General features: G+C 42.2%; 3 protein-coding genes across 6 annotated transcripts in view; 2 read left to right on the top strand and 1 right to left on the bottom strand.

Annotated features, from left to right (window-relative positions):
* Window positions 1-8,295: 8,295 nt before the first annotated feature.
* LOC113202280 (fasciculation and elongation protein zeta-2) lies at window positions 8,296-16,548 on the top strand (the record flags this gene model as incomplete). The annotated part of the gene is given in 7 exon segments (XM_052267152.1): window positions 8,296-8,404; window positions 9,419-9,595; window positions 11,089-11,191; window positions 11,532-11,785; window positions 11,947-12,022; window positions 12,099-12,164; window positions 13,053-16,548. Coding segments are annotated over 7 exon segments (802 nt in total), but the record flags the coding sequence as incomplete, so codon positions are not given.
* Window positions 16,549-16,555: 7 nt separating this feature from the next.
* LOC127749331 (uncharacterized) lies at window positions 16,556-22,310 on the bottom strand. The gene is made up of 9 exons (XM_052267151.1): window positions 21,741-22,310; window positions 21,555-21,665; window positions 20,637-20,870; window positions 19,543-19,728; window positions 19,338-19,448; window positions 19,027-19,167; window positions 17,711-17,931; window positions 17,161-17,291; window positions 16,556-17,058 (listed from the first exon to the last, which is right to left on the bottom strand). Exons 1-8 carry the CDS (start codon window positions 21,759-21,761, stop codon window positions 17,162-17,164), a joined length of 1,155 nt encoding a protein of 384 aa, XP_052123111.1. The 5' UTR covers window positions 21,762-22,310; the 3' UTR covers window positions 16,556-17,058; window position 17,161.
* A 2,689-nt stretch (window positions 22,311-24,999) lies between these two features.
* Window positions 25,000-26,690, top strand: part of LOC113202306 (odorant receptor Or2-like) — an 18,888-nt gene continuing 17,197 nt past the window's right edge. For all 4 annotated transcript variants that reach the window (XM_052267205.1, XM_052267203.1, XM_052267204.1 and 1 more), the window contains exon 1: window positions 25,000-25,121. The gene's annotated coding sequence lies outside the window, so the exon portion shown is untranslated. The remainder of the gene's footprint in view (window positions 25,122-26,690) is intronic.

Here is a 26,690-nt window from a genome sequence, read left to right as displayed (position 1 = left end):
TTGTGCCATTGTCTGCCCCGTCTTCGATCGTAGAGTAAGAACCCTGCATTATGTGGGAGCTGCCAGGTCTGGCGCTGGTCGCAGGGACAAGGGACGATCGTAATTTGACGACTACACGCCCAAACTCCCCGGGGTGTCATGTGATATCGAAACGAAATCAAAGCACCATCGGAAAAGGAGCAGTCAGTGTTATAATGATATTGTTTCGACATCGCTTTCAATATCATTTCGCACTAGGCCTCGGCCCGTCTATTGACTTTCTGTGTCTCTGTTACGTACGTACGATTTAAATCCCGTTACGTATTCACAAACTTTTTCACAGAAGGCCGAATATGAATATGTTCTTTTTTCTGTAGGAGATTTATTGTGTGCAAAAGTTGGCCCGGTCGGTAACGACTGTGAGACGAGTTTTAATCTGCCATCGGCTTTGACTATTTTTTGTTGGAAAGATTATAGCCGTAGCCGTAGGGCCAATCTCAATTCGACAGTCTGTTCCTTGACTGCTGAGACCGTGTTCTGCTCACATGGTGGTTACAAAAATTATGCTTGCATTTCCTGAAAGTCCTCTCAATCCTCGCTAAGATCTCCTGTGGCAAAAACGTAGCTGTTTGGTTTACAATGTTTTGTTGTCGATCTTTACAATGGCAAAAACGGGCTGTGAGTGTGTTTTCTGTGTGTTTTCGTGTGTGCATGTTTTGTGTGAACACCCCAGCCTGCCTGTCCGCTAGAGCGTGTAACATTGTGGCCCCCCTTTATGCATTACAGGTGAGTAATGCAGTTATGCTGTTTGGGGCCAATGAAGGCCATGCGAGGTCATGGTCGTAGAGTGGTGAGTTGTAGATTCCGGGGCCGTGCGTAGGAGAGCGAGGAACCGAATGACGAATCATTAACACAATATTCCAACCTATTTTCTATGAAGAAATGGATGGAAGCTAGGTCACACGAACGTGTGTCGAAGGGCGGATTGGCAAATTAAATATATTTTGCCTGTGTGACTTACGTCTCAATCGATGACGCTTAGAGTTGCCAAAAATAATTTTGTCAGTATATTTTTATTTTTTTCCCCGGTGATTCGTGATTTAATCGGCCACCCTCTTCTACGTCTCGAAATCAATGGAACAAACCAAGTCAGTTAACTTTTTATACATTTGGACTGAAGTCATAGTTCTAAGTACTTGCGTTGTTTGTTCCATTGACATTCGTTTGATAGAAAGTATGTGGTATAGCCACAGTCATCCTAGATCTTACTTTACGGCCCCGGTACATTCTGCATGCACCTTATTCGGTGGTGGACAATCAATCAGACTTTTTACCGATTATATATGTAAGCCCCTAGGGTCAATAACAATATCTAGTTGCACGGCTAGCATAGAAGTTTTTTTCTTACTCTAATTTATGTCAATATAAATAAGCTACAAAATTTCTACTTCGTCCTCCTGATCCTCTCTACATTTGTTGTTGCACGTCAGTTTTCTTTCTTTGTTGTTTGGTTAAGTTTTTCTTTCTTCTGGCTCCGTTTTTTCATGCGAATTAGCTACGTGACTTCTTCCACAAATACTTCTATCTTCTTAATACTCAAGCTCCCCGCTTGTCTCTGTTTTTTTCTGCTCTGCATGATGTTAATAAATGACAGTCAATAATGTATATTATTTTTTGAGTTGTTAGTCGTTCCCTCTAATTTTCGAAGGCGTACACAAAAATAAGCTTTGATGACGCTATTAGATGATAATCCCTAATCTATTATTTCTATAGAAATCAGTTCTGAAGTGTGCACATATATTCATTATTTACTGGCATGCCTTCGAGTACATTTTCCAGGACGTGGAAAAGGTTGCTGACTGCAAAACCAGGCCAGATTTAAGGAAACACAAAGAACTGTTTATTTTAAAATAAATTCAATTGCAAGTTTTCCTTTCTACTGTATAAAGAGATCAAGACAGAGATAAAAGTCGGATTTGTGTCACGTCGACCCTATATTTTAAGTTACGTATATCGTAAAAAAACAAAACGTAAAAAGAGAAGTTGAACTTTGGGAACAAGTCAACTGTACTACAAGATGTCAGTTTTAACTGCAAGACTAAAGAGTTCTAAATTTGAAACTTCAATTTTCAACTATTAACGGAGAGAGGGGGAGGGGGGATACCAAGTATCACAGAATCGACATGCGACTGTCGTACAACAGTTAAAACAAAAATACGGTGCGATATACGAAATTACAAAAAATATTCTATCTGTAAGGTATCTTTTTTTCCTAGTAACCAAAATCCTTACTCGCCAGCTATCGTGATGGTAACGAGGAGCCACTGGATGTAGATTCAAACCAATGAATCGGTGCAAATACAAGAGAGTGTCAGTTTAAATTTTGACGGTTGAAAACCATCACTGTTGGCTCTTCTTCATCCACAATATAGTCGGCCTATAAAAGAAGTCTCACTATGTGCGACAGTCGGTCGGACAGTTTAGTGTTACTAGGGCTGGTGACTTCTAAAACCGTATTAAATCACCAGTTGCAATTCTAGCGCAGCGCACCCTTCCCCCTTTTACTAAGCTGCTCGCTAGTTCTCTTTCGCGGTCTGCTGGTCTTTATTGAGTCCCCCAAGCCCAGTTTTGTAGGCGCTGTAGTATACAGTCTCCCTTCCCAACGCCAATAGCAAAGCTGGTCCAACTGCCGATGGCCGCTGGCCCCAGATTCCTACATCCTGCGTGCTCTTTGCCTTTCCTTTTCGGATGAAGAACTCACATGGATAGCGAATGCGACCCACTCCCCTCTCCCCTACCGTCTGCTTCCTTTTACTCCATTCCCCGTCCCGGAGGTAGGATGAGCCGCTTTTGGCTCCGAGGAGCAGGCCCTCTGCCACACCGCCCCCCTCTCACCTCTCATCCCTCTTGTCCCATGCGAAGTCCCATCTCTCCTCTACCCAGATTCCTTGTGTTACATCTCCCCGCGTCCTAGAGCCGCATTCTCGTTCGCATGCAGTCGACGCAGCACGACCACGCTCAGAACATTGATGAGGATTGTTATAAAGGTACAGGAAACTGTCTAGGGTAATGAAAACCCTCGAGAAATGTCGTGCACGATAAAACACTGAACAACATTGTAATTCTAAATGTGTGGGCATAAATCACGTATAAATTTGTGCATCGTTTTCCTAATAACAGTATTGTAGGTATATAAATTATGCGCACGGAGGACTACATTTAGTTACAATATTGTCATTTAGGGATCATGGAGGTCGCTCTTCCGGCGCTCCTACCGCTCCTCGGCGTGGCTCGCGCGGGACACTAATGACAAGGCTGCTGCCCGCGCCTTTAGCTGATGCGAGGGCGGACGGGTGTCAGCGCAGAGCAGGTAGGCTGGCCAGTTAAAGCGCTCTCCCAACGACAGACGCTCCTAAACACAATTAAACGCATGTCGGCGCCCGAGCCACGCCCTTGAATAGTTACGGAGGGATTCCTATAGCCTACACTGTAAAAAACATAATCTAAAATTCAACAACAGTTAAAAGCTGTAAACACAAATATACTCCATTTTATTTTAAATGTAGGGTCGGTGAGTGACAAGAAATTGCATTTTTGTTCTTTAAATTAAATACGAGGTCGATGATTTATATAGTGAACGTATCCATTTTTGGAGTGTACGTCCCCCCGTCCCCTTCTCTCTCTCTCTCTCTCTCTCTCTCTCTCTCTCTCTCTCTCTCTCTCTCTCTCTCCAGAAGTAGCAAAGTCGCTTCTAGCTCTCGGAAAAGTTGTCAGAGAGCGAATACATTGGCTACTTTTGGGAAAGTCAAGAAATTCGCTGTTGACACCTAAAAATCAGCAGTCAGAGACAAAATTTAGTTGCCAGAGCTAACCCGTATTTTCAGGTCCGCTGTAGGAGCTAACTCTTTTCTCTCATACTGATTCTTAGGTGCCACAGCGAATTTCTTGACTGCCCCAAAATTAACCAATGTATTCGCTGTGACAACTGATCCTTTTTTTTTTTTTTTTTTTGCGTGCTTAAGCAGCACTGCGGCACTATGGTCTGCCGGTTTTGCTTAAATTTTGTCTAATTTCAGTAGTTACAGAAAATATTCACTTTCCTTCAATGCAAACAGTAAGCGTTTATTTACGGGTATAGCGAAGCGAAGTTTATTATTGTGAGCCAACCAACATGAATAAACTAGATAAATCCGCCCGACTCAGAGACTAGTTCAAATTCGCATCGATGCAAAGCAAGTTGACCCAAGCACAGCCTTCCAGATTTAATTAATTTGGTGAGTGGCTGGTCGGGCAGCCTGCGGCGAGAATGACTCATGGGGGGCAGTGCTCTGAAACGAGCTTGTTGGAAGGAAGAAAGGTGAGATGTAGAGGGGATTCGGCTCTGTTGGATAAGGGAGGGGGGGGGGCGTTTTCGGAGATCGCGGTTATTGCCCCGGCCAGTGCCGACCCATGAAGCCATGCCATATGTGGAACTGCCGAGTCAGGTCAGGTGGTCTGCATTCGTGAAAGTAGTGGCGTGGCGTGAGTAGTTCCGCTGCTTGGCACCTCTTGTTGCCCCCCCCCCCCTTCCCCCAATTATACGTGGGTGTGACCAGATCAAACAGAACTCGTGAGAAAAAGCACAGAATTATAATCGCCGGTTAATTATAATGGTTTCCATAAACTGCGCCCAATGCCCCTCCTTCCCCCTTTTTCTTTTTTGTATCCACTCCTTTCTATGGTCCAATGCAAGCAAGGCGTTTCTGTGCTCTGTTGTCTATCCACACAAACCATTAAGAGAAAATGTGCTTCTATCGTTCTGTCAATATCTAAAACGTATTTTAAAGGTAATCCCGCTTGATTTCTTGTCTCGCTGGGTGACTCCTCAGATAGGTCGTCGGGGCCGTTTTTCTCCGAGCCGTACGCCACAGCCCGAACCCCACTCGCTCCAGTACTTTACAGGAATTGATGCCCGGAATAAAACTGCCACCGCGAAGTCTGGCTACGGCGGAGCCGGCCGTGCACGAGCAGCCTGCGGAGGAGTGCCACGTCTGTCTTGTCGACCATTTTCCTACCCACCACTTGCTTTTTAGGATGCGACGGACTAAGAGCACCCGCCTGGAACGCGCGCCACTGCGCCACGCCAAGCTCCCACCTGGCTCAGCTCGATAGGAGTCCTGTACGCACGCAGGCATCTTCAGGCTTGCTTTTTGTGACAACGTTGCAGAGTACTCATCCTTACGTAATCGTGGCGTTCGACTGTAGGGGCGCCTATCACTCGTTTTTAACATCCATATAATTCATTACTCTAATCAATCTATGAAATGGTAGCATGTGCATAGTAAACTCTTTATGTTGCCGTTTTTAAGTGGCCGGCAAACTTAACGTTCTGCATGCAGATATGGCGAACAAGCAAGTTCGCCACTTAAAAATATTCAGTTAAAACATCCGTAACGGAGAACGTGCCACTTTAAAAATCACTTGGTACAACACTACTGTTGAAAGTATTTTGTGGTTTTCCCCGGATTTCCCAACACTGTGAAAAATAGTCGCAAGTTTACAGGAAAATTTTCCATGATGTGAGTTCGTAAAATTACAACTTGACATTGTAAAATTACAATTACCTCCTATCGACTTGGAATTGATCGAGGAGCAAAAATGGTGCGCCGTAAGTTTACAACAATATTTTGTAATTCCAAATTACAAGAAATGTCGTAACTTTACGAGGAAATTTTTCACAGTGAATAATACTTGCTCATTTCGGAGGAACTCTGAAATCACAACACTTCTTTGTAGCCTCCGGGTGGAGTAGAAAGGGGGGGGGGGGGCATTCGCCTGAAAGAGAGTGAAAGATCTTATGCAAATGTTTGTGTTGTGCATATGCAACTGAAGTACACGTTTTTCTGAGTCTCCACCAAACTATACTGACTAAACGATGTCCTACAAAACACCATACCGAATATGTAAAAATATTTCTCTCCCAGTGGCAAATTGGTTTCCGACCTTAACCAACCAAATTGTTCGCCGCCGCGTATGTCATTAGTTGTGTCCGTGTCGCACCCTGACCCATCGCGCCCTGGGTAGAGTTAGGCACAGCAGGTGCACGCAGACGTGATGGGTTTCCTGAGGCTAAACGGGGCGAAGCAGCGTGGCTTGGCTGGCGTGCTACTCCATAATTCATGGCCCTTCGGATGCTTTGCACCGCTCGGTGAAGATGCGTTGGTGTGGACGCTGCCCGTCCATCGACATTAGTGTGTGGCGTTCGAACACGTAAAAGTGCGTGCACGTACAACAGTCTGCACGCACTCAAGAAAATGTGTCAGTGTTCCAAAGACAAGTGACACTGCGCAAAAAACATTTTGTCATTGGAATGGCTTCGGGTACATGGGTTGCTCGTCTAACGACATGAAATCCTGGCCCAATGACATTTATCAGAGGCAATGTGTCTTTGGAACAACAACCCGGCTACACGAACAAGGTGGTCGTTGGAACAATTATTTTCGTTTTCTCTGCAAGGCAGCCATAGGGCGCGTGACAACCAGGTCGCACACTCTTTGTGTAGGTGACTTTAAAGTATGCGGTTGTCTCACAATTCTTGTTGTATACAATTGGTGACCTGTACCCCTGTCACACGTTAAAAACGATGTCTCACTTTTTGAGGAAAAAGGGAAAACTTTGAGAAACTTCCATATTTGAGAGAAACTCCTCTAATCTCGCCTCAGAGGAATCGTCTCAAAAATGAGGAAAAATTCCACGTTTGTTTAGAGATTTCCTCGAAATCTGTGGAGTTTTTCTCAAACCAAAGGAATTTATGAAAGTTTTCCCTTTTGCCTCGAAAACTGAGACATCGTTTTTACCGTGCAGTCTGAGCACAATTTGACATAATTTGGACAATTCTGTGAAACGAAATCGGGTGGTTATGAAATGTTGATGGAAGGTTGGTTATATATCGACTTCTCCAGCAAAATCAACCCCGCTGTGGTCCAAATAGTAAGGTTTAACTCTGCTACCTTTGTTATTTTGGTCACTGTTTCGACCACTAACATAAGGGAAACCTAAGAACGGCCAGGCCTCGGAAACCGCTCTCGCCCGCCAAATCGGGGAAAATTTATCAGGATATGTACTATATCAGCCTCCCGCTTGCTTCATGTTTACTTTCTTTCACTTTACTCGCCATGGTGTATTTCGTACTCTATCTAACACAAGGTGGTAGAGACGCACCGCTTCCGCCTTTTCGTATTCACGACCCGGGTAAGCCTGTTCAGACTGTACAAGGTCATTGATTGGTGGACTTTAGCTACCCCCAAACTACTCTCGACTCGCCCAACAAGTCTAGGCTGCAGGCAGGGGAGGATTTGCATGGCCTTGATTGCCCGCCCAACCCTTGCTGCAATATTTACATTGTACGCGTTTAGGGCGTCGCTTGAGATGCTAGGACTTGTTGGTGCTGCCTTTGGCATAGTAAAACAAAGGTGCAGCAGTAGGAGTAGGTACCGAAAACATCCTCACAACACTTGCCGATTCTCCTTTTTGGCGGCAGCACACTACTAGATCGGACCTACTTTACTTACTATACTTGGTTGAATACACAGGCCACGCATATTGCCTTTCATTCTGGGTCTGCTAGGAGTACAATAAGATCGAAAGGTCGACGCCATCGCAGTCTTCTAAAGGTCGCCATTAAGCGAGTCCCAAAAGGTTAAACTAGACACGTGGACAGCGTCCTAAGACCATGCGACAGAGTCAGAGGCGGCAGGTTTGCATGACTGGGTTGCTGATAAAAATGTCCAGCACCCTTTGTGTAGTGTCAGCAATCGTACCTTGTAGACAATGTATAAGTCTATGTAGTTAATCCGTGTGCATGCATGCTTGCGTGTATGGATTGCCTAAGGCTCACTATTTCAGCTGAATTACTAGATTAGTGTCAAATATAGGTAGGATTCGGCATAAGGATAAAACTCATAAATATGCAGTATATCCTGTAATTCACAATTTACAAAATATTTTGTAAATGTACGGCTGCTTATTCCTTGCTCGTTGATGAATTCTCTGTCGACACTTAATCCTTGTAATTCCATAATTTTAAGTTCTAATTTTCCTTTATTTTTTTTAAATTTCACACTTAGCCGTTTTTCGATCAAATACCTACTTTCAGCTAAATAGTGAACCTGAAGCAATCCATGCATGGCATGATACGCATGCCGGCGCACGGTGTTACAAATACCCAGTCAGACCCTAATGAGTATTACTGCCTTCTTACTAAATTCCATAGACGCGGCGATGTAACTGACGGAAGAAAACAAATGAAGTAATTTCTCATTCTCGTTTCCTTTGCAGAATGTGGTGGACTATAACTGGAAACTTCGGGAACATTCTACCGATTGACTGGTCCAAATCATGCGCCCGCAAACTGCATGTGCCAGCCCTTAATCTTAACGAGTGCAAGGTAAGTGACAAACCCCTTCACCTCACTACCACCAACCACCACCTTTCCCCAATGCAATAAATATAAAGTTTTTACTGGTGCAGACTTTGATAAACTCCCTTGGTTTTTGATGAAAACTCGTCAGATTTCGAGGAAGTCTTTTCAATAAATGTGGGATTTTCCTCATTCTGTGAGGAAGTTCCTCAAAATCTGAGGCGAGATCTTATTAGCTTTCCTCGAATGTGGAAGTTCTTCAAAAGTTTTCCTTTTCCTCTAAACAAACCAGACTTTGATTATACCGTGTGTGGAGTGTTCTGTCACTAAAATCTCAGAATGACACTTGTCTTTTGCTTTATTAGAAATGGCATAAGTTTCACATTTAAACTGCAAAACAAAATAAAATTATAAAGTCGTAAGAGAAGATTGGGTTTCTTTTTCGTGCACGTGACGCTATCTGCAAAAAATAGGGAAAGCATCCTTTCAGATTTTTCAAAAGTGTCGTGGCTATTGCTCATACAGGGTGGGTGATCCGCGCCGTGGTTTTTTTCTGCTTATACTGTACCGGATCCATGCGTGCGGACGGGTTGCATACTCGCACGGGGCCGTAAGGCGCCACGGCGAACGACGATAGGCAAGCCCTCCCGCATGCATGAATCCGGTACACCATTAGCAGAAAAAAAAACACGGCGTGGATCACCCACCCTGTATATAAAGGTGATATAGTCAAAATAAAAAAGAAATGGGTCCGTTTTAATCCTCCTTTTACATTATAAATATCTGCTGCGCAGCAAAATATTTTTTTCAATAGTATGATGTATATATATCTACATAGAGGGTCGGAAAAACGACAAAATTAACTGCAATCGTTGCAATCCTTCGTGATTACGATGAATTCGTGGTTTCGAATTACAAAGAAATGCTTACGTAGGCTACGGACAAAGTTTGCGTCGTATATCTGAGCCTCTGTTTTCATTCTCTTTGTAAAACGAGACAATGCATCGTGGAATTTTCAGTGTCATTTTTCTGGGTGTGCAGGATTCCCGGCAAGAAGACGCCGATGGAGACGCCGACTTGGCCGATCTGAGCTCTGAGGACGAGGCTGTCGCCAACGACCTGGATATGCACTCCTTGATCTTGTCCGGACTCCATGGTGACGCGGAGCCAGTCAAAACTGCAGACGAGGTGATCCGTGAAATCGACGACATGATGCAGGTGCGTGTGGAAGCTGAAGAATAACTCGAGACGGAAATTTCAGCTCTGGGGAACTTTCACGTGATTGCAGTTCTGCCATCTTTATAGAAAGGGTGCAAAGGAAATACATACACTGAGAAATGAGTTTCACACATGTGCCACCAATTATTATCTTGTGGCCACATTCAAGTTTTTGTAAGATGCCTCTATATGTAAGCTCTTAAGTTATTAAACTTCCGTTCGGACCTTGCGAATCCTCATTAAATTTTCTTTAAGCAAGTCTTATAAAAACGTGCAACCTAAAGATTGCGAGGAACTGTGTTTTATTTCTTATTACAGTAGAGTCAACTTATAGGTGCACCAGAAATCCAAATAGTCTGACCAAAAGTCTAATAAGAGATCTCCTTACGAAAATATTCTCCGAAACCGTACATGTGCCCTCTCGCAAAGAATGCATCAATTTGTTTCACATGTGTGACACTTGTTTTTTCAGTGTGCTACCGGTAAAGGTAATTAAAAATCCTTTTAAACGGGTCTACATGTAACTTCCGTAGAAATGTACGTTTTTGCGGCTTCTCATCCCAAATTATAGTCTTCAGAACAAGGTCAAAAATAAGGATGAATTTAAAAAGAAATATTTTTTGTTTGAGGGACCTAAATTATTTTTCTGTGCCGTTCGGGTGCCAATTCAACTCGAAACTTACACTCTAAATGTCAAGGGACAATTTTGTCCGCAGATTTGCAACGATTTCGTGCACATCCAGAAAGGATGCAATTTTGTTCCCTTAATTGGACAACTTGTGTGAAGTTTCACACAATTTGTCTAGTTTTAGGAACAAAATTGCATCCTTTCTGGATGTGCACGAAATCGTTGCAAATCTACGGACAAAATTGTCCCTTGACATTTAGAGTGTACCCAAAAATGGCTAAATTTGCGCATGAAACCAACCCGAACCTTCCCTCAAATTTCAAGTGTGGCGCATCATCAGACGCGTTTTTTAATAGTTTGCATTCCCGAAATTCGTTTTTGAAAAATGTTCGCTGGAAAGCCGAAATCGGGAAATTTTATTTTTTAATCCTTTTTGCCAGAAGAGCGCCTTGCTAAACTTTGAATGCTCTATGGGATCGTAAAATATTAACCGATTTCAAAATTTAAACTTGGGTTACCATCGGATTGGACAACTATAACGCACTATTGCGTTCTCAATTTCAAAAATCCTTTTCTAGCGCCCCGCTCTACTCAAAGGAGCCCAAATGTGTCACAAATATGTACTGTTGTGCAATTCAGAAAGGGGTTTGACTTTTTATCTGATAACTCTTTAGTGAAAGCATCAACCCCTGCCATACGCAAATATGTATGTAGAACCTCATTGTCCTCCAATGCATGAGAGTTTGGCGTACATATGTCTCGCAATGTTTTCTGCGATGTATTTTCATCCAATTTAAAGTATTGGAACTGCGGTTTACTTTAATTGTCAGAATAATAGACGTCTTTTTGTGTAAATGCTCCTCAGGAAACGCCGTCGCATGAACTGTCTCCTGGTTCAGAGGAGTCTCTTCTAGATGCTGTAGAGCGGAAAGGAAAAGAAGTTTTGTACTCTCCATTATATGAAGAAAGTAAGTACTGTTACTCAACCTATGGCATACTGGGTGTCACAAGCTCCATTTTTGTATGGTACACTGTACCGCGCGCAGGCGTGTTGGCGGTGTTTCCTACCATCGCAATTGTTCTGGCCTACTGCCTTTTGGAAAAAGCAAAATTAAAAAAAAAAAAACAAAAAACACCCCCCTTTTCTGCCGTTGCTAACCATGGCGCCTTGATGGCGCCGCCCAAGTAGGCAACCGGCTTTCATGCATGCCTGCGGTACAGTACAATAAAAAACGAGGACCCTTTGGCACGCATGAACGTAGTTTTATCGGAAAGTGTCAATTTTAACGTTGATGTTATGTGTTTCAGAGCTGAAAACATTAAGTGTGTCTCAATTGAATGAGTTGTACCTGGAGCTAGAAGTTCTTATTCGAGAATTTTCGGAAACCCTTATATCTGAGCTCGCTTTACGAGATGAGCTGGAAGAAGAGAAAGAACTCAAAAATTCATTTATATCATTGCTCTTAGCTGTGCAAAATAGGCGAAGACAACACCATGTCGACAAGAAGCGCAACAGCCGAAACAGTGGAGTTGGGCGCTCTCCCAGTTCAGCAGAATCAAAGGTACAATTCGAATTTTACTTAATTCAAATAGGCTTAACCCCGCTAAACTTACTCTCTATACATGTAATATGTGACTTTTGGTGAAATGCCAGTCTTGGTTACCGTAGCATTACAAATTTTGCATCTCTCTTTACTGAGCACCATTTATTTTTGTTTTACAGTACCTGACAACTGTGATTCCTTACCACATGGGAGGTGGTCCTCCAACAGGCCAGGCACTTCAATTTCTAATTAAAAGTAAGTAACTAATGTTAACGCTCGTTTTTGTAATTACTTGAAAGAAGGTGGTTGTTAATGATATTTTTTGTTACAGTACTGAAAGCAATAAATGAAGATAGCCCCACTGTTCCCGCATTGCTCACTGATTACATTCTCAAGGGTAAGTTATTCTGGGTAACAGGTCGTGGTTTGGTAGCTCATCTCCTCTGACATAAACAATATAACTTTTCACCTCCTTGCATTGGGTGTCACATCACAAATTAGCACTATTGATTCACTGTAAGTTGGTTGGTGTCTTATGACGCCAATTCCTGGCGCCCAGTAAAAGAACGCCTAAATTTGGCGTCATATGACGCCCAAATTTGGCGTCTTTTGGGATTTTGCGTCATAGGACGCCAAAATTTGGCGTTGTATGACGCCAATACTTTGGCCTCAAAAGACGCCAACCTATTTAAGGTGTTTAATGGAAAGTGTAAAAGATGAAAACGAAGGGGTAATTTTCGGCGTACTTTGTACCCCTAGGCCTGTACGAATGTCAATTGCGTACTTATTGCTACTAATAGGGAAATGACGAATAATGGCGCGTACGACGTGTACTGACGACTAAACCGTTCTAACTACTTTAACAATCTTGAGTGTTTTTTATTCCGGATGACGATGACCTAGTTGGTGTCCCCGGCCGTCATGGATAGTGAGACGCCAGAAAATTTGCACGAGAGGGATCGGCATTAAGTTGACCTTAAAGTCAAAATTTGGTCATCTTGCCATGTAACCATTGCTACCCTAACTGATATCAATGTGAGTGACATCGTTTTGGAAAGTCAAGACGATGACATTTGGCTAATGTTAGCTTGATGTCATTTGGCAAGTCTCTGTCCTTTAAAGAGAGCAAAAATTCAGCAAACGAAAAAAGGCCTTTAAGCTTAAACACGATAAAGTAGAGTACCCTGACAACTTGTAGTGGACACAAACTACATTGTAACTCTTTTTCTGCAGTTATATATCATTATATATTTTTAACTCATACTCTTCTGTTTTGTTTTTACAGTTTTATGTCCTACTTAAAATATGGAAGAGCCAGTGACCTACATCCTTATATGGCCTTGGGTAGTTGAATGTGCTTGAGTGAAAGGCAGACCTGTGTATATTCTGTATTTATTAAGGAAAAAATTATATAGTATGCTTTTACTTACATTGAGTTAAAAGATCTTATCTTATTTCTTTGTAGAAATGTAAGTGTGTTGCATTCTCGTTTGGGTTTTTTCTTTGAGTAGAGGATGAGTGTGGAAATTGAGTGACTGCTAGAATTAAAACTCTGATAACGATATGGATCAAAGCAAAATATTTGCCTCTTCAAAAGTTACAATCACTTGGATGTATTGTGAACAAAGAACATGATTGATTTATTTTTTGTATCAATAATTCAGTCGTAATAATTATTATTAAATTATCGATTGAATTTTTTTTTTCAAGAAGTGTTACAAGTGTGGCCATTTGAGTCAATTTAAATTCAAGGATTTCGTGGGTTGCATTATGCAGCAATCATGGTACAGTTTTGTGCGATGTGCACCGGCCGTTGTATCAAAATTAGCCTGGCAAAAATACATGCAAGATGACGTCCGGGAATTGGCATTCTCTTAAATACTAGCAAATGAATTTTGCATTGTGTTACAACTCGATCCTCTTAATGAATTATTATGGTCTCATACCTATTTCCTTCCTAGTTTTCTATTTTGCCTAGACATGTTTCCTACAATTGATTACCAAACGATATTGAAAGAAAGCTATGTTTTTCGGTATCCCGTTGAGCAACGAAAGAAAGTTTTCATAGCTAATTTTCAATGCAAGTATGGATCATGTTATCTTTGATTCCAAAATCTTTTCTTCAATGAGGGTAAAAAAATTATCTCAGATGTCATGGTCATATATCTGTGTATTGCCTCTGATTCTTATGATTGAAAACAGAACACTGAAGCCAGGACATGAAAAATATGTAATAAAATGCCAGAAAGTTTTATACATTATGTATAAAGATGCGTTAAAATAGTGTAAATAGCCTTACAGCCATAATGTATGGAACATGAAATTGCGCACTAAGATTTGAAATAAAAAGGGATTCAGTGCTCACTGACATCTCAAGTGTTCAACTGTTGCACGCTTGCAAGTGCTTTCTATTTCGGATGCCAGTGTATGGAACGGATCTTTTTGGTTTGGTTTTGTGGGACTTTGAAACTAGAATACATCGCCCTTTGACTCTCTCTATCCAAATAAATGCAACGCTCACGACTCTTCCACCTTCTGTTCACCCCTAAAATATATAGCGGAGAAGTTTGTTTGGCGACTTAATGCCTTTTATGGGTTAGTAACCTTACTTGAGACAAAATGGAAGCAAATAGGCACTGAAAGTTTAGGGCATATTTTTGCCATTAAAGTGTTAAATTTTCATGCCGTTCCATGATCATTGGAATCATTTGCACCTCTTTAAAATATAGTAAGGTCCACGTTTGTATTTCCAATTAGTAAAAAAGGTATGATTTTTAAAAATGTATGTTTCATAAATGTGAACTCCAGTCTAAAGCCATTACTATAGTGATCAATTTACCCAATTTAAATTTAATTGCTTATATTTATTTGCTTGGTTATATAAGAGTTTAAGTTTGTATAGAATTCTATGATATTTAGTAGTGAAACATTTTATTTATTGTTTTAAGTTCACTAAGTATTAATAAATTATTGTATGTATATACTTGTTTATTATCTACTTTACTCATTAGCAGAATGTTAAATCTTGAAATGGCTTTCAACTAGTCAACAGTGCCATGTGTTCCCCTCGTGTGTGAGGACTGAATTTAAGCTGTTCTTTTTTTCCTTTCCATTCATACAAACTTTAATTCTGTTGTGTATGCTCCCGCATTTTTTTAAATTGCTCTAATGATAAGTTATACGTTTCTCTGCTAAATTTGAGTACATAATCTAGCCCACCCATGTGTATAATCTGGATTTAAATTTCTTGAATTATTATTGTACCCCAACTTTCTAAGCACAATCGATAGAACTTCAGACTTCATTCTGTTTCCATTTTCTTTTGACTGTAAGAAATTTAGTGTGATATTTGACTTTTAAGATTTGAACTGATTACTTTGTTCTTGTTAGCTTTGTTCTTGCTTGCCGAAGCAACTGTGCCTGTTAATTTTTCGTTGTTCGCTTGATATCTAGTGTATTTGACTATTGTTACAAAGAAAAGTGACTACTTGTCTTGAAGCATTTTGAAGATGCCTTGTAAAGCGATGCACATTCCAAGTACACTGAAAAAACAAAGATAGGACGTAGTGCCTTCTTTACGGTGCTAATTTTTAGTGCCTTAAGAGAGACATTTTAAGTGAGCTCAAAGGGGCGTTATCATCGCACCTGTACAGTACTTGCGTGCCTTTACTGGAACGATATTTGATCGTGCCCCTTTCAAAGATGTTGCAACTATTACACCGATAAACTAAGTGTTCAACTGCTCAACACTTGAAAGTGTGCAACTGCAAGGTGAATACTTGCAAGTGTGCAACTCCGTAGTCGTACACTTGCAAGTGTTAAACTGGGTAAGTGTGCACTTGCAAGTGTGCAACTCCTCAGTTGAACACTTCCTTACATTGGACGCGTACTGTGTAGGAAGTGCTCAACCGAGGAGTTGCACATTTGCAAGTGCACACCTACCGAGTTGCACACTTGCAAGCATTAAACTTGCAGTAGCACACTTGCAAGTAATTAACTTGCAGTTGCACACTTTGAAGTGTTGAGCTGTTGAACACTTAGTTTATCAGTGTAACGACTCTTTGAGGGCGCTGCGTCCTTCCTATTCCAAAAAGAATGGTGAAAAATGTCCGTCAGCGACGGCATTTGTGAGTTTTTTTGCAAGACGCTTTTAGGGGCGTTTTGCTATAGTATGTAGCACCCCTCCGTCGCTCACAAATATCGTCACTGACGGGCACCCCTTTCTGGAATTGCTGGTGTTTTCAGAGTGGTCTTTAAATGCTTTGTGATCAGGGCGTATTTAGAGAGGGGAGGAGGGGGGGGGGACTTCCCCTGTCGGCCCTAAACAGACACTTAAATAAGCAATTTGAGCTACATATCCCCTGTATGTAGGCAATTGCTCTCTGCTTCAACCTCTGTCGGCCGGCCCTTGCTACGCCCCTGTGTGTGATTATTGATCATTGTATCGGCTTTCCTTCTGACATTATTCACGGTGTAGAAAACAACACCGTTAGTTTGTGTTGTTGGATACTGAAGTAGTTATTTATGGGTTTTTTCAGTTTCCTTCAAAGGCACCCTTCTTTTGCAAAGTATGATACTTTGATGATGCACAAAGTATTGAAGGATGGTCATTCAAAATTATTGAAAATCTTGCAACACCCCCACTCTTTAAAATTGTGAGCTCTCCCCTTTTGAATACTGTAACTTTTTTTATTTCTTCTAGCAAACCAGTTAGTAGATGTTATTTTGAATGTGAAACGCAAACATCTAAAATAAATTTTAAAAAACTTCGAAATATGGCATATGGTACCGTTTTTATTATTACTCCACCCTTACAAACACCTTTGAAAATTCCGAAATGTTTGTTTGTTTTGAAGCACCTACCCTGAAATAGGTATACTACCGCTTAGCACGTGTTGGGTGCAATTTTTGCTAGTAGTTTTCGCGAGTCGGCGCGGACAAGTGTTACAACGAGTTGGATTGTGGCGGATCATTTTCGGAGTTTTCATAAAGCACTACTACGGAGGCCGTTGTGAAATCCCAAAGGACGTTTGGCAATTTAATTGACGAGTACGTCTTCGAGAAACCATGGACGTTTTCAACAGTGCTCCATTGCACGAGTAAAGTTTTAAGCTCATTACGCGCATTTACGCTTCAATGCAGGCCATCGCCCCCGCCCCCTTCCCCCCTTATCGTCTCTAGAGAGCCGCCTGAAAGGTAGGCAATTTCCGCCACAAATCCCCTGTATCTAGGCAACCTTAATCCGCCAATTGCTTTAAGGATTGGCAGAGCCTCCTGCTGACTCGATTTACCTGCAAAAGGAGTTAGAGGAAGAGAACAAAGCAGACTAATATTGCAATTTCGTACAATTTTGGAGCGATCAATTAACACTGTAATTGCAACGCTCGACTCACGTTATGAATTATTTCTACTCGCTGTAACTTTAACTCCTTTTCGAAGATTTAGCATAGCTTGAAGAAAGCTAAACCATGATTGAAGGACGTGGAGGAGTCCTCTTCGGTTAAGTTTACCCAAGCCTTGACATCTGAAAGTAATACAGATGGTACCCATTAGCTATAAGAATTATTGTACTCCCAAGGCGTCACCACTACAAAATCAAAGGTGATACAAAACACATTTTAAATGTGCTATTGCACTAATGCCTCTGCTAAGGCACCAACATTGCTGAAAATAGCACCTTTGGGGGCCAGTAGCGCGATTGTTTAGGCGCTACTGCCTCTAAATAGCCATTAGATCACACCTTTGTTTTCCTAGTTAACACATTAAATCCATGTCCCATGTCGACGCGAATGCGCGTAGAAATGCTCTTAACACGTTCAGTGCCATGCCATACGTAAAAGTGCACGACCGTACGTACGGTAGTTGTAAAACAATCAACGAACGTCAAACGTCAAAATAGCCTGTTAAAACTCGTAGCTGGGAAACGGTTTTGCCTTCAGTCACCTCGGCAGAGCGCCCTCTCCGGAGGCTCCAAGCATGACTGCAGCGCGCATGCGGCGCTGCCAGGGCTCCTCCTCCAGCCAGGGGCCGCGCGCTGCGCTATCCGCGATGCCCTGCCGCGCCGAGGCCAGCATGTCACCCGCCAGGTACAGGGGCACGGTGATGGTGATGAACAGTGGGGCTGTGCCCAGCGCATCCAAGCTGTCCACGACGCCGCTCAGAGCCTGCAGACAGAGCAGCACTTCGTAGAGAACTTCTGCGGAAGCCGGACGTGGGCTTTGACGTGATTTTACTAACTACCAACCGCGACTAACTGTCAACTTTATACCAATCCGAAATAGACATGTTCCTGAAAAATGTCCCTGAAGTATCATATGTGCCTACAATACCCCGTTGTCATCTATGTTTCTGTAGTGTTTCTGTACTGGAGGCTATCTCTTTAAGAGCGGTCGAACGAACGAACGAACAGACGATCGAACGGCGGGGGGCGGGCGAATAAACTTACAAAAGCTTTTACATTCGCTGCAAATTATGTTAAATGACATTTTGAAGATGGAGGAAGTGACGGAATTGCTTTCCACTACAAATACTGACACTTGTGTGCAGAGACATACTCTCAGTGTTCAGACGCGTGAATTCGGAGACTGTGTTCCCCACTCATTTAGTGCCAATATTAGGGGGAGCTATTCAATCCCTATAATTTTCCCTTTTTTAAAATATGTCATTTCATAGATTGCAGTAAATTTGAAAGCGTTAATAAGCTCATTTACACTTGTCCCGTCGTTCGATCGTTCGTTCGTTCATTCGACCGATCTTAAAGAGATAGCCTCCTGTTCCGGAAGTGAAGAACGGACTCATGCAAAATTCAGCCGTTATTTCACCCTAAAAAATAAGTTAATTTTAGTGCACCAAAAGAGACAGCTTCTTCAAGGAGATGCTGAAAGGCACATTGTTTTGTGTATGACATTATAATGTCATTAATCAATTGTTTTTCTGTGCACTACTAAGAATTCGAATGTAACATTTGTTTTGGAGGGAGTAAGTACAGAAGTATGCCAAGTGTTTCGACGAAAATATTTTTAAAAATATTGGTTCTATTTTCAATTCCCTGTGGTGGTGGTGCGTGATGTTACACTCAGCCCCTCTGTTGAGTATAAAACCCCAACGCGTTAGAAAACAGTTTCTTATAACAGCATATTACTACCAAGAGACTACAAAACGCCCTTTAATGTAGGCAGCAAAGCATGCCTTTTCGTATTTACGAAACATTGCTTTACGATAAATTTTCGCGTAACCAAAGGTCACAGTGATTGACATACCTGGACGAGGCTTATTAGAGGCATGAGCAGGCTAGCGAAAATCACGGGGGCGATGACGTCGGAAACGCATTCATCGGACAGAAGGCATGCAGAAATCAGCGCACTCTCAGTGGCGGCTATTGTCCGGCTACAACGGCATACCTGTCAATTCTTTTCGGGTATCATCCTGAGCAATGCTTTAAAGTGTATGGGCATGCAGAAATGACCACGGATGGTCAAAGGGTCAAAGTAAACTCTAAATAGCGTTATATACAGGCACCCATTGTAGCTTTTTATTGCAGTAGTTTATGCCTGTGTGGCCTTTCACGTACCTCTAGTTTTTTTCCGAGAATGTACATGAGATCAGCAGATGCCATGGTGATCTGGAGCACAAGTGGAAGAAACGTGTAGACGGAGGCAAGTCCAGCCAGGAGCCCATAGGCCTGTTAAAAAAGTAGATCATTCATCTTTGGTGTAATAAAACTTATTTTAAAGAGAATTCTGCTCAAAACACAAAAAAAGATTTGTTATCAATACCTGCAGGGTTAGCACAGTCCATCGCATCCACTCTTTCCATATCTCTTTGTTCCCAATCCCCTGCTGCAGCCAAGTCGGTGCCCAGATGCTCAACGTGTAGACAAATGTGACCTCTGTGGCTGTGGCATGCACGACGAAGAACCAGCGCATAAATCGACCTTTCCGAGCTCGCCGAGCCAGAAGAGCCTGTTTGCATTATACAAGCCAGAAAAATGTACATTCGAAATTCTAATTATTGTATTTGTGTGTGAACATCTAAAACTACGACGGTACCCGTGAAAACCCACCCCGTATACGCCTCTAGTTACAGCTACCTGTACACGTTCCCGAAACACGTGGCCGAATAGATTCACCACACGAATTGCACACGGATGGTATGTGGACCAGGATGTACCGCGTATGTTCGGACGTACACATCGTGGTTTTCACGGGTGACCATGAAATGGTGTCGCTAGCGACACGAAAGTGGGCACAAAAACGACATGCGATATCAAAACGATATCTATGTGATATCGCCTAAAATTCCGGTGTCGCTCCATTTCTGGCGGTGTTTGCCGCTCGCTCTGCAGCGCTGCCTTCTTTTATTTGCGAGTAGGATAATATCGGCAGTAGAGAAAAAGTAAAAATTGCCAGGTATTCCTAAAAGATCAAGGAACACATATCAATGGTTACTTTTTCTCTACTGCTCATATTACCGCACTCGTAATTAAAAGAAGGCAGCGCTGCAGAGCAAGCGTCCAAAGGAGATCGGACAACGTTCGAGCGTCACTGGGGGATCGGACGACGTTAATAGGACCCGTCGAATTGGTATGTTTTCCAAATGTACAAACTTTGACACAGGAGACACTGGAGTCGAACTGAAACTTAATGTCACGAAGCGTGTTCGAAAACGTTTTCATTAGGACAACTCGGTAGACGTACACTTGCAAGTATGTGCAACTCCACGGTTACGCACTTCCTAGTGAGCGCCCTATATAAGGAAGGGTACAATCGAGGAGTTCCACACTTACAAATGTTGGGCATATGCACACTTAGTTTATCGTGCAAGTGTGCAGACTTTGCACACTTTACAAACCTTTAAAACGAGAACTCACCATAAACTCATCGTCAGTCGCGGGGTCAGTCTCTGCACTGTGCGCATGCACAATGACAAGCCCTAGCCAACGACGGAGCAGGTCCTCTCTGTTAATAAACATCAGCTGAAGACAGATGCAAGCGTTGACACCAACGAAGTAACGTATTGACACGTCAGCGCGGTTCAGGTTCTCAGCAGTCAGTGCGTTCACAAGCGTTACCGTCACAGCAATCATGGCGACTCTCATCGAGAACTGAAAGAGATGCACAGTGTAACCTGAGGAATCATGGACAGTTCCCAAACCAGGTAGAACACGGTTGTCAAAATGATGTTACAATGACTTCCTTTTTGACGCTGATCGTCAAGATTTACTGCGGCTAGGTAGCTAGATTGAGCTAATTTTGACGTCCAATGAGGTTCATTGACGAGTTTTTGACGATGGTGTTCTTCCTAGTGAGTAGCGCTAGTGAACTGAAAGGCGCAATACATGCAGTAATGTAAATGAGAATGATAGGCGTAAGTGTAATTGCCAACGCAGAGAGGAGAAGGGATACTGAATTTTATTTTTAAAAACTCAAAATTTCAGCGGTTAAAAAAGTGTGGTTCATAATTCTGTAATTACCACTCTCATTAACTATAGCCCGAACCACCAAATCGTAACGCTTTAATGCGATGAACACATTAAGGTCGGCACATTTTCGTTGCCTACGATTTGCTAAGCTGCATTAAATGTCTCAAAAGATTTCGTATAGATAGATGACGCACTGAATGCACATAATGCGTACTAAATGCACTTATTAAGTGCGTTGATGCGCTTTATTTGTGCCACCAATGTCTCACCCTATAATTTTCATTAGTACGGGCATTGAAGCGCATAGAAGAAGGATTCAGGATGCAAGGAATGTTTTTCCTTATGCCTCATGTCTCGCCCACTCACCTTGCTGCCCCGCAGTTTGAAAAGCAACCATCGCAGGACGTTGTCGTGATTACCTTCGTGCGTGACGTGGTGCAACCACCACTGCAAGTTACGGGTCAGGGGTCCGCCCCTCTGTGAAGACAGACCGCATCATCACAATTATTTATAGAAAAGGGTAAAATAGGAACCTCGTTTTATGCACAATACCTCATGTTCCGTTCGCCTCATCTCACTGTCTTACTTTCCATTCGACTTTTGGTGCCTGCATCGCCGTGTAAGTCTGCTCTACCAGTAACGCCAGCACACGAAAAAAATCTTACTTCTCTTGACCGATCACACACCACGGCTGTGGTAGAATATGACTGAACGCAGATGTTCTCGTAGCCAACACATCGCCATGTGTTGTGATGCATCAGTTATGATTGGGACTTGCGTGCTCGGCGTTCACCGCAAATGTTTCAGGATGCCACAAGAAAAAGTTGGTTTTTAGGGAAAAGATCGCAAGGCCTCGACTGCCGATTTATTTATTAATGGCAACACAAAACTTAGGTCAGAGTTGAAAACACGTGCCTGGTGACAGAGAAGATGGCCGCTGTGATCAGGACATATACTCTTGAAAAATAAGAAGTTAGGCGGAACGGCTGTTAATGCTTTGTCAAAAGGCAATACATATTAGCACCGATTAAACAAGCCAGTAAATGTTACATTTTATGCCTTTTTACATTTTTGTGCTTTTCCAAAGGCATTAAGATTTAACACCCCTTTCAAGGCATCAAGTTCCACCTTTCTCCCCCCCCCCTCCCTTTTAAAAACGACGTCTCATTTTTTTAAGGGAAAGGGGGAAACTATGGGGAACTATGAGATGAGCGAACTTGAACAAACATCGAGCTTTTCGTGATCGCTCGAACACGAACAAGAAGAAGAAGGTGTTCGGATTCAAAATGTTCTCGAAAAATGTTACTTGAACAGAAGTTCGTAGGCGAACAACATTGAATTATGTTTCAGAAAGGCGCGTTATATGTGGGTGTAATTAACGGGGCAGTGGCAGTGGTGGCAGATTAATAACTAACTACAATTTTAGACGTTAATGGAACTATTGTAAACCGACTTGGATAGCTTTTATGACTAAGAAGCAAAATGCAAATTGCAGTAATTGTTCGTGTTCGGATCTAATTTGAACATTACATTGTCCGGTTCGTTTCGTTTGAATAAAAAATGGTTGTTTGTGTTCGTTCGAAATTTTTTAGACCAAATTTCGACACCTGAGAAGAACAACCGCTTACCTCCGCGGACTGGAAACAAACCAGCTCCGCAACCCTAAAACAAAACCGCTCACCTCTGGGACACGCAAACAAAGTCGCTTAAATGACTTTTTTACACATATTGAGATACGGGTATCAAAATGATCAGTGAAAAATTCTCTTTCGAATGATACACATATCTCAAAATGTGTACAAAAGTCATTTAAGCGTCTTTGTTTGCGTGTCCCAGAGGTAAGCGGTTTTGTTTGAGGGTTGCAGAGGTAAGCGGGTTTGTTTCCAGTCCGCGGAGGTAAGCGGTTGTTCTTCTCAGGTGTCGATTTGTTCGAGTTCTTATTTCAAATTTGAACGATTCGAACTGACCTGTTCGCGCATCTCTTTGGCGAACTCCCTTCCCAGTGAGAAATAATGAAATATCGATAAATGTCGTTATTCATCGATCGAGCCAAATTCGACTCGATATAAGTCGATTTTGTCCACAAAATCGACGAAATTTCGAAATCGACCTCGAATCTTCCCCATTTGTTTAGAAGGTTCCTCAAAATCTGAGGTGAGATCGGGGGAATTTTCCTCATGTATGGGAGTCCCTCATAGTTTTCCCTATTTCCTCACAAAATGCGACGTCGTTTTTACCGTGCTTTGTATAGTATCAGGATGATGTAGCTTGGTACAATCTGCGATGAGCTACCCAAATGAGCCGTTATCATTATGTGAATAATACTATGCTGAGCCCCTCAGACTAGTGCCAGTAAAATCTGAATGCTGATCATAACTTTCTGAAAGTAATTTCTTTGAATAAAATGTACTGAAACGTCCTGGGTGTTAGTCAAAAAGAAGTTAGGAAATTATGCTTCGGAGAGGTTGTGTGCGAGCTCTTCCCCCTATACACAATAAGTTGTAGAGTTAATACGCGTTCAGTCATCTGAATCTCCACCCCCATCCGTACTGACAATTCTTTTCTGTCTCAACCCTATACATTTCGACGCGTCCTAACAACAATATTCTATCTACGGAGCGTCGTTTTCAAAATATCCTATCTACAAAGGGTCGCTTTCACAATGTTCTAGCTGTTTAATAAACCATAGCAGCTAGGACATTGTGAAAACGACCCTTTGTAGATAGGACATTTTGAAAACGACTCCCTGTAGATAGGATAAAGTTGCTAGGACGCGTCGATTTAGTGTCAGCAGCGAAGTTTTTTTGGTTGCTCTATATGTCTAGCGCTGGGAGCTGAACACAGCAACCCAGCCTCCCAAAATTATCTACACAGCACACGAACTCAATATTGGAACAATACTGTTGAGCTATAGTAAAGTTGATAGGCAACAATTAGTGCCCAAAGTAAAAAGTTTCCTCAGTGAACTTAAAGTAACAGTTAAAGAGCCCGTTATTTTACACCTGTAAACCAATTGTGCCCTTTCAAGTATTCAACTCGGGAGCTGTCCACTTGTGAGTGTGTTCAACATTTACTCAGATTGGACGCTATTCCCTGGAAACTGTTAAAAAGAATAGATGAACACTTACAAAAAGTGCTACTACGCAGTAGAACACTTGCAAGTACTCAACTTGTACTTGCACACTTACACGAGTTAAGCAGATGCACAGTTGGTTTATCAATGTACTCAAGATGCACTTGTTAAATGAAGATAAAAATGTCAGTTCTTTTCTTTGCTCGATTTTTATGCACAACGTGGCTCACACACTCCGGAAAGCTTTCCTTTCTTTAAGGTCCGTAGTTAAACTGAAGCGCATGCAGCCGTGCTGGTGGGATTGCCTACTGTCTCTCAACCCTGCGCCTTATGGCCCCCTCTGAGTAGACAAGGTGTTGAAACGTTTAGATGCGTTACAGTTGTTCTAGTGCGAAATTTTCCTCGGTTTTAAAATTGAGCGAGTTATCCAAATCAGGCATGCGATTCTCCGCGGCTTTCGATAGAAGGTATCGACACGACAAAGGCTTATCATCCATGGAGTGTGGGGAACGATTATATTATCAAGTCTTCGATTTGCCACATTTGTACTGACTAAGCCTTCCTACACAAGTTTCACGTTGTATGCAATACGCACTTTCATTAAACTTCCCCTGCAGCCGAGGGGAGACACGCCCATATCAATTCTTAATGGTGCGCGTGCTTGGCGCGTGTGTCCGCGAGGGTGGGTGGAGCGGTGAATAAGCAATTGTGCTGGGTTGGTCATGCAGAGCCGCCATCAGGGCAGTTCCTCGTTGCAGTCTTCGCCAGTAACGCAAGGAAGTTGACTTCCTCAACTCATCGCGGTCAGAGCTCAGATTCGGCTGTCGGTCTCTTTGGAAGCAGGCCGAAAAGTCTCCCAGGTGGTGTCACAGTACTCCGCACAGGGGCAGTGGCTCATCAAAAATATTTTTGCGATACTTTTACGTGTTTTCTTTTTTCGATTACCTCTGGTTTGCGATTCTAATGCTATGGTTGCTATTAGGCGAAGCACTTGAATTACGAAGATAAGACCACATCTAACACAGCAAACTTTTTGTCACTGTACAGGCTTGCCTCCATGTAAAGCTGTAAGAAAACACTTCAAAATAACTTTCAAATTAGAAGTTTTTTCGGGTTTAAAAGAAGACGATGGCTTGTCCCGCGGGTTGCCTTAAGCAACTTAGTCTTCCATAGGTCAGAAATTTTGAGTACTTTCTTAGATAGAACGCTCACTGTGTAGAAAGTGCACACCTACCGAGTTGAACACTTGCAAGTGTACAACTACAGAGTTGCAAACTTGCAAGTATTTTACTTGCAGTTACACACTTACAAGTGTTAAGCAGTTGCACACTTAGTTTATCAGTGTATAGCAGCCTCCCGCAGGACAAGCCGTTTTCAGCAGCGGTCGCTCGTCCAAGCCTTTCTGGCATAGCCAAAGCAAATTGGCATTTTTCACTGATTTTTTCGAGCTCAACCCCGATGCGGTGGAGTACTGTGCGACCACATGAGTTAGCCATGACAATCTCATCTTCAAAACTCTGACAGCCGAATGCGGGCTCTCGCGATGGCGAGGTAAGAAAGGACTTTCCGCTACAAATGGCAATACATATGGAGGGCAAACTCTCTGCAAAGCACAGCCTGCGTCATGAGTCAGACTGAGTTATGAACTACAAACTTTTTGTGTAGAGAAATGAGACATACACAATTTACAAATGTTTAAAGAAATGAGTGTAAAAATTACACCGTTTCCTAATGTTACACTAATTGAAAAACGAAGATGCTATCTAATTCCATTTTGGAGGCGTGAAATGTACTTTTTCACAGGCGCTACTGGTCTCAATAGGTGCTATTTTTGTCAATTTTAGTTGGAAATCCGTAACTTCTTACTTAACAGCCTCTTGCGTAACTTTATGAGTTAAAGTTATAACTTGTATCTTTTAGTGTAGTCTGTGGTCCTTTGGAAATAAGTTAGTTATTCGACCTGTCCATTTTTTTTCCACAGTATGTACGATTAGTATTGAACATATTTCAAAATCCATAACTTCAAATTTAAATTTAACACGTGTTTTGTTTCATTGCCTAACTTACATTCTTTCGTGTCATGATAAATTACGGAACACTGATTTTGGTGCTTTTACTAAGGCGTAGTTTAAGTAGCGCCTTTGAAAAGTGTTACATGATGTACTACCACCGTTGTTTTGCCAGTGGAGCTACTTATTTTCCAGTCCTTTGCAAGAACCAGAGCCATAAAAATAGATTTGTCTGCGTTGCTGTCTCTTGTTGGACAATACGATGAGAATCGATGAACGATACTGACAATTACTGCGATATAGTACGAAACACGATACTGGCGATACTACAATACCGTACGATACCACAATTCTGGCGATACTATGAAATTGTACGAAACTTTGACAGTGATGATACTACAATATTGGACGACACCACCG

This window comes from Frankliniella occidentalis, unplaced genomic scaffold (genome assembly GCF_000697945.3).
Source record: "Frankliniella occidentalis isolate FOCC.00 unplaced genomic scaffold, Focc_3.1 Scaffold47, whole genome shotgun sequence".
Lineage (NCBI taxonomy): Eukaryota > Metazoa > Arthropoda > Insecta > Thysanoptera > Thripidae > Frankliniella > Frankliniella occidentalis.
This window is presented reverse-complemented; position numbering and strand designations above follow the sequence as displayed.

What these genes read in the sequence shown, in the direction of transcription:
- LOC127749331 (XM_052267151.1), bottom strand. Translation starts at nt 21,761, where the DNA reads ATGAGGCGAACGGAACATGAG. An exon ending in TTCTCGGAAAAAAACTAGAG is followed by an intron (nt 19,168 to 19,337) that starts GTACGTGAAAGG and finishes AAGAATTGACAG; the next exon opens with GTATGCCGTTGTAGCCGGAC. An exon ending in GGAGAGGGCGCTCTGCCGAG is followed by an intron (nt 17,292 to 17,710) that starts GTGACTGAAGGC and finishes TATTACTTTCAG; the next exon opens with ATGTCAAGGCTTGGGTAAAC.